Source organism: Denticeps clupeoides, chromosome 12, assembly GCF_900700375.1.
Source record: "Denticeps clupeoides chromosome 12, fDenClu1.1, whole genome shotgun sequence".
In the NCBI taxonomy this organism is placed as follows: Eukaryota; Metazoa; Chordata; class Actinopteri; order Clupeiformes; family Denticipitidae; genus Denticeps; species Denticeps clupeoides.
This window is the reverse complement of record NC_041718.1, coordinates 20,624,422-20,635,677: the sequence shown is the minus strand read 5'-3', so window position 1 is coordinate 20,635,677 and position 11,256 is coordinate 20,624,422. Positions and strand designations below refer to the sequence as shown.

The 11,256-nt window shown below is 46.2% G+C and overlaps 1 protein-coding gene across 1 annotated transcript; it reads right to left on the bottom strand.

The window, feature by feature from the left end:
* Positions 1-975: 975 nt before the first annotated feature.
* Positions 976-10,570, bottom strand: ikbke (inhibitor of nuclear factor kappa B kinase subunit epsilon). Its single transcript, XM_028997509.1, has 21 exons — positions 10,336-10,570; positions 9,711-9,814; positions 9,479-9,616; positions 9,273-9,408; positions 9,013-9,194; positions 8,497-8,657; positions 7,607-7,717; positions 6,385-6,564; positions 5,621-5,817; positions 5,014-5,072; positions 4,082-4,173; positions 3,666-3,767; positions 3,527-3,584; positions 3,336-3,448; positions 3,126-3,202; positions 2,186-2,225; positions 2,000-2,101; positions 1,737-1,833; positions 1,558-1,631; positions 1,366-1,437; positions 976-1,282 (listed from the first exon to the last, which is right to left on the bottom strand). Exons 2-21 carry the CDS (start codon positions 9,798-9,800, stop codon positions 1,234-1,236), a joined length of 2,130 nt encoding a protein of 709 aa, XP_028853342.1. The 5' UTR covers positions 9,801-9,814; positions 10,336-10,570; the 3' UTR covers positions 976-1,233.
* Between the last annotated feature and the right edge of the window lie 686 nt (positions 10,571-11,256).

The following is an 11,256-nucleotide window of genomic DNA, read 5'->3' as shown; positions in this document are numbered from 1 at the left end:
TCCAACAAAAAATACCCTGAAAACCAAAACTCCTGGAAAAAAACCCCCAGAAAGGTTACTTTTCTACCACAAACACAGCAAGAGAAATTCCCGGTTCATTTTCGTAAAGCCGAGACGGTGGGAATCCCCTCAAACACCTCACATGATTCAACACCTCTACTGTACCCTCACTTTCTAACACACACACACATACAGAGTAAAATTATAACACACACACACACACACAGAGTGAAATTATAACACACACACACATACAGAGTAAAATTATAACACACACACACACACACACAGAGTAAAATTATAACACACACACACACACACAGAGTAAAATTATAACACACACACACACACACACACACAGAGTAAAATTATAACACACACACACACACACACAGAGTGAAATTATAACACACACACACATACAGAGTAAAATTATAACACACACACACACACACACACACACACACACACACACACAGAGTAAAATTATAACACACACACACACACACACACAGAGTAAAATTATAACACACACACACACACACACAGAGTAAAATTATAACACACACACACACACACACACACACACACAGAGTGAAATTATAACACACACACACATACAGAGTAAAATTATAACACACACACACACACATAGAGTAAAATTATAACACACACACACAGAGTAAAATTATAACACACACACATACAGAGTAAAATTATAACACACACACAGAGTAAAATTATAACACACACACACACACACACAGAGTAAAATTATAACACACACACACACACAGAGTAAAATTATAACACACACACACACACACACACACACACAGAGTGAAATTAAACACACACACACATACAGAGTAAAATTATAACACACACACACACACATAGAGTAAAATTATAACACACACACACAGAGTAAAATTATAACACACACACATACAGAGTAAAATTATAACACACACATACAGTTAAATGATGATTTTATTTTGGTTGTTCTGGCCACATTAATCGATTTCTCCACGACCTCTTCCTCCACACCCCTCTGTTCCTCTGCTGCTTTCCACGGATACAGGCTGCATGAAACGTTTTTATTTTTATTCTGTCAGCAATAGAAAGTTCTGGAAACGAGGTCCGTGTGGATTTCATCATTCCGGTCTCCATTCGGTGAAAGTGCTGCAAGCACGGCCCATCCGACGTCCTCCTGTCCCACTGGCCGCGGGGTCAGGATGAACTCTGCTTCAGCGGTGTGGGGCAGTTCAAGGTCCCGAGACTGGGGAAAAAAAAAAAAAAAAAAGACCAGAGGGGTGAAGAAAGACCTCGGTACAGCCGTGATCCGTAAAAAACCCTCCACACCTCGCGATGATGCCGTTGTTGGACTGAAGCTCCTGAGCCACCGCCTCCATCTCGGCTTTCAGGTGCTTCATTCTGAGACGAAAGAGAGAAAAATAAACCTGAGCGGGATGTCAGGAAGCATCTACTGTTCTTCAATTATCTCGGGGCAGTTTCTCTTCGCAGGGATCGTAAGTGAGTAGATCCGGGACACACCTGAGGATCATGTGGTCTTTGCCCATGTCGTCTTGGGAACCCTGCAGCGATCGCACCAGGACACTGTCCAGGACCTTCGCGTCCCAGGAGGTTTGGATATGGAACAGAACAGGGCGAAGAAGTCAGTTACCTGAGACTTCTTCGCATGATCTGCAGGCGGTGCCGTGGGATGGTCTCACCTTGTTCTGGCCCTCCTCGCACATCTGCAGGTCTCCCATCAGCTGGTAGAAGAAATGAGCGAAGTCCTTCAGCTTCTTCTCGATGTCATGCAGCACACTGCAAACAGGAACGAAGAAGACATTCACCTCTCTATTTATTCCGCGTTGGGTCTGAAGAGGAACCTTCAGGAACCATAACTGGAACCTTTATGATTTTATTGGCTGTTGGACCATACCATACAATTAGTCTTAATAAGGAATGTGGGTTGGAACCAAAAGTTCACCTGGTCCAGTTGCTCACGGCTGCTAGAACACTGTGGAACTTCTGCAGGCAGTCGTCTCTGTAGAGGGACTTGACCTTCTTGATGTGTGTGGACAGGTTTATTCTGCAGAGAGACACACGGGACAGATGGAACTGGGCACTGCAGCAGGTCTGTAAGTCAAGAACCGGTGGGAGCCGCGGGACTTACTTCTCGAACTTGTGGATCTGTTCATCGTTGTAGCAGAGCTCTGCAAGAAGAAGGTCAGAGGACAGGAGAATTACAGAGATCGGCTCAGATCCGAGGCTGTCAGCTCGGCGTGGACAAAGACGAGTCCGGCTGTCCAATTCTCTCAAACAAACCCCAGCGTCCGTGGTGACAGAAGCGGGTCAAGCCAGCTCCCAGCTCCAGCTTAATGATGGAATGACAGGTACACACCTCCTGGCCTATAGTTGGTAGTGCTAGTGGGTAACACACTCGCCTATGAACCAGAAGACCCAAGATCAAACCCCACTTACTACCATCGTGTCCCTGAGCAGGACGCTTAACCCTGAGTGTCTCCAGGGGGGGACTGTCCCTGTAACTACTAAGGGCGTCTGGTAAATGCTGTAAATGTAAATGTACTTGATTTTGTGTTAATTTTAGTTTTAGTCGGGCTGTGGTGGCCTAGCAAAAACAACATTTTCTTTTAGTCAAACCCACTTCATAATTAAAACATCTTGTTATTAGATTATCGTTACCTCCATAGTAGATAATAGATAACAAAACTTTTTTTTTTTTATTATTTAAACCACATTTTAGTCTTGTTTTTATTTGTCAGAAATAAACCTTTGCTTTGAGGTTTGTTAATGATTAAGAGTTGTCAGTAATATTCCAAGGATTAATACATATTCGTGCTTAAAGGATATGAATAAAAGAAGTAATTACATGATAACATATATACATTTTTCCAACAATTTCATTATTGTTATTGTCACATGACCAGCATTTACATCTCGTCTCATTTCTGACTCGTCATAAAGGTTCGCTGAGGAAGATATTTAGTCAAAAATGTTCTTGTCGAAAACAACACTGTATCTACTATATCTATCCGGAGCGACGTTTCCGAACGGAATGGCTCCGTAACAAAACGAAGTCCCGCTGCACTTACTGCCAGTGAGGCGGTCCTTTCGGTACTGCTGGTGAATGCACACGATCCTCTTCAGCAGGGCATCCATCTTCTGCACGCTGGGAACATGAGGGAGGGTTCAGTGTCCAGGACCCATGAAAAGGGTCTTTGGCCCCGCAAGGCCAGGCCGGATAAAAATGTTCCCGTTTTTAAAATGCGGAAAAGCACCCATCGTTAAAAAATTGAGAATACCATTTATCCTCGGCCAGAGCGGTCGAACACTTGGCGAGATCCACGTGCAGGTGGTCCAGCCGGTTCTGAAATTCTCTTATGCCGTTGGCATAGAGCGGCAGGTTCTCTTCCACCTACAACAGGAACATTTGCTCTCTGTTACGTAAATGCGAACAGACCGTGACTGAAGCAAACACCGTAGGAGCTCTGACCTGTCTTAACCTCCCAATGTCCTCTGTGGAGTCTGACAGATGTGAATGGAACTGGCTCCTGAGGGGCAACAGTCAGGGCAGAACCTGCTCAGAAGCCTCTTCAGACAGGCAGCCACAGAGAAACCAGAAGACTACTCACAGTTTCAGAATCCTCTCCTCCATGCTGAGGACGGATGGGAGCTTCATGGTCAGGATGGTGATCTTGGACATTGATGCGACGCATTCGTTACGAACGTTTTCTCTGAAGCACAATCAGGTGGAGGGAGTAACGGGTCAATTTTTAACCCTGAGGGTCTCCAGGGGGGGACTGTCCCTGTAACTACTGATTGTAAGTCGCTCTGGATAAGGCCGTCTGGTATATGTACATTTTGGGAAAGAACTATGTACAATGCATTATGAAAGAAGAAGCCACGCATACACATTTTGATGGCCACCAAATGACCAGGATACCACTAAAAAGCACATTTAAAAAGGAATGCACTGCAGTTTCATGCCAGCTTTTTTCTGGTCATTGAATCTTGCATGTCCCGTGTTCTTGCACTGTGTGAAACTCACATGTAAGCATAGAAGCCCTGCAGGATCAGCTCACGTGTCTTGTGTAGGGAGCACGCAACTCTCAAAAACTGGTGAATTACACCAACGAGGGCCTAAAGAATCAAGTAACACAATCACACCACCACCATGTCATCAAGTACAAAAAAAAAAACCTGCACATGTAGATAAAGCTAAAAAGCTAAAATGTAAAGGTACAAAAGTAGCACACACTGCAAATACAAGTACAGTATAAATTAAGTTAAATTAAGTAAGTAAGACGTCAACCGCTGTATGTCCTTCCATAGTAAAATATAGGGGTGGGTATTCACACAGGACACAAAATCGATTCATATTTCCCGTTTTGTAACGGCGCGAGTTTAAATGTTTTTCCGGATAGGAGACCCGTCAGATTAGTGTGCTGGTGCTGTGCTGGTTTCTGCTCAGATAGTAATCCTTGGTGTGAATAAGAAGAAATGGATGGAAAATCCAATGGAAAAGAAAATTCAACCTGCCCCGTCCAGGCGTTTGGGCAAATCAATTAATATTTTGGATGTTACACTTGTTACAGCACTTTACAGCCAAATGTAGCAGCATTTTTATTCATTCAGATAATGGAACTTTACAACCAAATATAGCAACTCTTATTTGGTTTAATTTAATCTAATTTTATCTAAAGTGTCAATTTAAGTTGTTTAATTTAAGTTGGAGGTTTGCAGCATATTTGCAACAGTTTATATTTTTGTAATGTGACTTCTGATGGAAAAAAAAAAAAGAATGTTTTGAATCAAATCGCAAGCCCAAGAATCGAAACTTGACCCCTAGTAAAATAGTAAAATTAGTTCTATTAAACCTTCATCATACAAAAACTGCAGTGCTAAAACCTGAATGTGCACAGACAGACATATAAAAATGAGTATGATTTAAAAAAGAACGAGAAAAACATGAAGCCTGACCTTAGAGAAGGAGTAGTCGGCCATCACGTCAAATCTCGAGGGCATGGCGGGGGTTTCCGCTACAGATGACAAAAAAAAAAAAAAAGGTCATATTTGAGGTCATACACAGCTGTGACACACACACACACACACACACACTGTAACCTTGGTAATTACAAACTCTCAGGGGCATCAATGTCACCACAGTAAAATGCACCCTTCACCCTCCTGCCACCCGGGAAAAGGTACCGAAGCGTTCGGGCCCTCGCTGCCAGGCTGTGCAACAGCTTCATCCCACAGGCCATCAGACACCCGAACACTCAGGGACTGTCCACTCTGGACTGATAAAGACATGTTCTTCCTCTCACGTTCAGAACATGTCTCCACTACGTTTCTATTACAGCAGCATTTGCACATTGTTACTCTGCACCTGGTTATTAGCGCCGTCTGTATTGTTATTCTGTTATTCTTGCAAGTTTGCATTTTATGTAGCCGGTGGCTCTTTTTCGTCAGTATGTCACTTTGTTTAAATGTTACATGTAGCATCACAGCACTGCAACGTTCACCACGCTCATTCTTACATTCTTTTGCACAAACGACCCTGCAAACTATAAATCCAGTCTCTTACGTTCCCGGCTCATGATCCCCGCTGCTTTCTCGGGCCAGTGGCTCAGCAGAAATATGGGTCGGTCCTCGGTGGTCTGGGGCAGGTTGACCACCTTCATGCTGGGCTCCAGGAGCAGCCGGTGGCCCTGGAACAGGAAGTGCTGCCGCTCGGGCGATACGCCTGTCTGCGCTTGAACCTCCTCGAAGAAGACGGAGGCCCTGCAGGAAAGGGACGAGTGTTGGGATGTAAACGGCCGGAACACGGTGCGTGCATTCACGTCACGCTAAGGAACATGGTAACACACAGTTGCAGGGTAGGGTGGTGGTAGCCTAGTGGTTAACATTTACATTTACAGCATTTATCAGACGCCCTTATCCAGAGCGACTTACAATCAGTATTTACAGGGACAGTCTCCCTGGAGCACCTTAGGGTTAAGTGTCTTGCTCAGGGACACAATGGTAGTAAGCGGGACTTGAACTTGGGTCTCCTGGTTCATAGGCGAGTGTGTTACCCACTAGGCTACTACCAGCCCCTACTACACTCGCCTATGAAGCAGAAGACCCAGGTTCAACCCCACTTACTACCATTGTGTCCCTGAGAAAGACACTTAACCCTGAGTGTCTCCAGGGGGGGGACTGTCCCTGTAACTACTGATTGTAAGGCGTTCTGGATAAGGACATCTGGTAAATGCTGTAAATGTAAATGCAAACTGGCCGTGTACATGTTGACATTTTAACAGCAATGCGGGCGCTCTTATAAATAGATATAGTTGTCTGCAAACTCACGTGCTGTAGAAGTGGACATAGATGGTGTGGGGCGTGGCCTGCTGCAGCGAGAAGACGTAGACCGTGACCCGGTGGAGGACGTCTGTGGTGGCGGCGAAGAACTGGTCAAATCCCCAGCACTTCTCCTGGTTGGCCTCCAGGATGTTGGCCAGGACTGGGACCAGCTGCGCCTTCAGACCCCTGTAGAGACAAAAAGATTAATATCACCCCATTTTTTCCACCTCCGTCTTCACTCACACTATTGCATTTAATGAGAGAAACATAAGTTTACTTTTGTCATGATCAATCCACTGACATTTCAATATAAGCATAAAGGACAGAAGTGTTTAGTTCATTAATTACATTTACGACATTTATCAGAGTGACTTACAGTGAGTAGTTACAGGGACAGTCCCCCCCTGGAGACACTCAGGGTTAAGTGTCTTGCTCAGGGACACAATGGTAGTAAGTGGGGTTTGAACCGGGGACTTTGTGGTCATCTGGTTCATAGGTGAGTGTCTCACCCACTAAGCCACTACCACCCACTTACATTCTGACATTTAAAGTGATGGGCCACTGTGTAACATTCAACATTACATGTTCAAACTTCACTTGAGTTTGGTAGAATTTACGGTAGATTAAAATTAAAATGTGAGCTAGAGCTGTTGATCTTGGCCCGAACCAAGACTCCAATTATGTTTTAAACCTGCCATGAGAGGTGCCCGGGGAGCAGTGCGTGGGAACGGTGCTTTGCTCAGTGGCGCCTTGGCGAATCGGCATTTGAACCGGCAACCTTCTGATTACGGGGTTATTGCAAGTTTGACGTATGAGCATAAACAAGTATGTCTGCACAGCCAGATGAAGACAGAGATCTGTACCTTGTCATGCTAATGAAATGACGTAGCCATAAAATAATGGGGTAATACATTATATAAAATCATATATTTGGGTATTTTTGGAATTATTGATCGTGCATAGGGTAAAAATATCATACAAATATGATAAATATCATATGTCTGGTAAAAACTAATCTGACGGGTCTGACTGCTGCATGCGCACTTTCCGGACCATGGCCAGTCAGAGGCAGGCCCCGCCCATCACGATCTCTGATTGGTTTAGAATACAAGGGCCTAATACGTGTTTGTATCAGATACATTTTTCAACCCGACTGTCCAGTGCTTTTTTTTTTTCGTCGCACCATTGAGAAATTAGGTCACGTGTCTGCACGCCCTGCTGCACTCACTCTGACAGCTGGCAGTTGTGGGGCAGCTGGTAGCTCCACTCGATTGGTCCCTCCTCCACCTTCTGAACGCCCGCTATCGCCTGGGGTGGCTTCTCAATGGTGATCTTGTACCTGTGGGAAGAGCAGATATGAAGAAGCAGGCCTGGTTTCGGCTGAGAAGATCCCATCAATATGCCATGAAAAGTCATGGAAAAATTAAAAATCTGATTTTAGCTGAGCTAGATTTACAGCATTTACCAAACGCCCTTATCCAGAGCGACTTACAATCAGTAGTTACAGGGACAGTCCCCCCCTGGAGACACTTGGGGTTAGGTGTCTTGCTCAGGGACACAATGGTAGTAAGTGGGGTTTGAACCTGGGTCTTCTGGTTCACAAGCGAGTGTGTTACCCACTAGGCTACTACCACCCAGCTACAGATAGTCCCTGTAACTATGTATTATAAGGTGCTCTGGAGCGAAAAGTGAAGTGATTGTCACTTGTGATACACAGCAGCACAGCACATGGTGCACACCGTGAAATCTGTCCTCTGCATTTAACCATCACCCTTAGCGAACAGTGGGCAGCCATGACAGGCGCCCGGGGAGCAGGGGCAGTGGTGGCCTAGCGGTTAAGGAAGCGACCCCGTAATCAGAAGGTTGCCAGTTCGAATCCCGATCCACCAAGGTGCCACTGACAAAGCACTCAGGGTGATGGGTTAAATGCAGAGGACAAATTTCACTGTGCGCACCGACTGCTGTGCATCACATGTGACAATCACTTCACTTTTCTTTTCATTGTGTGGGAACGGTGCTTTTGCTCAGTGGCACCTTGGCGGATCGGGATTCGAACCGGCAACCTTCTGATTACGGGGCCGCTTCCTTAATGATCTTCTGTAGTATTACATGTATTACATGATCTGCTTGTTCCGGCGAGGTCCTCCATAGGGGACGAAGGGCAGACTGCCGGTGGCTGCGTGGTAGAAGGTGACGCCAATGCTCCAGAGGTCAACGGTCACACCAAACGACTTCAGCTGAGGCTTCCTTAGCACGGCACGCTCGTACATGTCTGGATGCTGACACACACACACACACAAACACACACACATTTTGAGGTGCATCGTCATTTTATTCCAGATGGGATCAGGTGTGAGGATATGAAATTATTTCCTTTTTTGTAAATTATTTCGCCCTTCCGGGACTCACTACTCAAGTTCTACAGATACAAAGAGGAATTCTCCTTCTGGCATCGAAACGAAAGACGATAAAAGGGGCGGACTGCAGTGGCAGCAGGTACATGGATTATGTGGCCCCTGGGCCAGGTAGGAAGGGCCCTCACGCTGGAGAAAACCCAACCGGCTGCAGGTTCACCGGCGGCTACATTCCCGGCTTGGAATCCGGGAACGTTGGGTGCAGAGTCGTGGTTCTCACCAGGTACTCCTCCGTGCCGTAAATGGACACGAACTTCTCGTTGTCCTCAAGCTCGCGGGCGGCGCCGAAGTCGGTGAGCTTGTAGACGGACCGCCCGTCGTCGCCCACCTGCCTCATGATGTTCCCGGGTTTGATGTCGCGGTGGACCACCCCGTTCTCGCGCAAGTGGTTCATCCCGTTGACTTTAGGGGAGAGACAAAGGAGAGTTGTTCGCCTGCGGTGCCGAACGGCGGATTTCGACAGACGCCCCGCACACGCACCCACACATTGGAGAACCACCAGGAACTCGGGCTCAGAGAGGCCGAAAGCGTTCTCCGGCTCCTCCAGCAGGTTCAGCAGGCTGCCACCCGAGCAGAACTCCATCACCAGGACCTTCTGCTTTGGGTTCATGTGCATCTACGGAAAGAAAACAGCCACTGATCGGATCCGTAAAAACACGGGACCTAAGGCCCCAGACAATCCGTACCTCCTCCACCGCGAAGAGCCTGACAATGTTGACGTGGCTGAGACGTCTCAGCATCTCGAACTCCCTCATCTGGACCTCGTAGGGCCGACTGTAGCTGGCCACGTTAAACACTTTCACCGCCACCAGCTCCCCGGTTTTCTTCACACACAGGGACAGAAACAGAGCGCTTGGTCCTCGATGGCGGTGCTGGCAGAGGAGCTGCCTGGCCGGTCCTGCACTAACAGTCAGGTACCTTGTTTCTGGCTTTGTGGACGCTGGCTGTGGCACCTTGGCCCAGGACGTCCTCCATGGACCAGATGTAATTCGCCGTGCTCGCTGTCATTTTTCCGCAGAGGCCTGGTCACACATGTCACATGCAGTAGTTTTAGAACATCAATCTCCTGCCCATTTTATATATGCACAAAGGGTACCTTGCTACCATCGTGTCCCTGAGCAGGACACTTAACCCCGAGTGTCCCCAAGGGGGGACTGTCCCTGTAACTACTGACTAAGTCCCTCTGGATAAGGGCGTCTGGTAAATGCTGTAAATTTGACGTCAACATTAAATCGGACGGTAAATTGGAGTTGTCAGCATGTGTGTGTGTAAGTGGACAGACACGCGTGAGATTTCCACGTCTCTGTAACAGTAACGTCCACCAGAAGAGCATCTTTCCTTCAACAGCGGAGTAATACGGAGTAGTTACTTCACTTCTAAAAGCGTTAGCGAGTCATGTTTCAGTATGCTGTGGTGATGCTACGGAAACGTTACGGTAACGTTGGAGTAACGCACAGTGGACCCCGTCGTTCCACACGGCCTAGACGTGCGGAAACGAAGTTCAGCTTCGCGAAAAAAAAGGAAATAAAAGGAGGGAGGGAACCTGCTCGTGTCCACGGCGAAGCCCCGTGAAGAGGGCCGAAAGTGGCCCGTTCCGTGTCGTGGTCGTCAAGAGGGGGAAATCCGCGACAAGTCTCGTTCCAACTCCGCTTCCGCGTTGGACCGGGGAGCGCGGCGCGCGTTAAAGAAACAGGCGGTTAAAACATTATTCTTACTATTGTTACAGAACAACCGCAACGACGCGGGAAACGCTGTAAATAAACGCTTATTAAACTTTACCCTAAAACTCTAAAGTTTCTTTGAAAAACAAATGGTCCGCGCCAGCTGAAGCTAAAATGGCGGCCCCTGCTGGTCAGAGAGGGGAGGTGCAGGATGCAGCTTCACTTCGTTTCTATTCATAAAACTAGAAGGAAATTTACCCTTTTAAGTGTTTTAACGCTACAAAAAATGCATCCCACGACGACAAAATCACCCCGACACCTGGATATTTATAGCAAGCAATGTTTATTAAAAAAAAAAAAAAAAAAGGTTTACTAAACACTAAAGTTTAAGAACTACACGTGGAATTATATAAGGTCTATCAGAGAGTGATGTACTATTGCTATTACTGTACAATATTGTACCAAAAGAAAGGGAAAAAAAGTATGATGTACCTCTGTGCTGTACAGCATTGTATATACAAAGCGCAAGAGAGAACACAGGTTTCTTCTGGTGACATAGAGACAACTATAAATATATTTGACAGTACAGTCGTTTAGGTCTGGTTTCATAGTTTCTTCTTTTTCTTGTATTGAACGGACAGGAAATACAATATTCGACAATACAATTACAAAATAAAAGTTCTCACCTGACTGGCTCACAGGCGTATGATGCAGTTTTCAAGTGCGTAACAACCGATTTCAGATTTACCGAATGCAGAGAGCAAGAGGGCGAGCATGAAGACATTTGCCTTTAACTTTACAGC

Bases quoted from the DNA above. Each gene is read 5' to 3' on its own strand.
- ikbke (XM_028997509.1), bottom strand. From the start codon at position 9,800: ATGACAGCGAGCACGGCGAATTACATCTGGTCCATGGAGGACGTCCTG. The intron at 1,834-1,999 runs GTGAACTTTTGG...TCCTGTTTGCAG, and splicing joins GCCGTGAGCAACTGGACCAG to TGTGCTGCATGACATCGAGA. The intron at 1,438-1,557 runs GTGTGTCCCGGA...CTTTCGTCTCAG, and splicing joins AAAGACCACATGATCCTCAG to AATGAAGCACCTGAAAGCCG.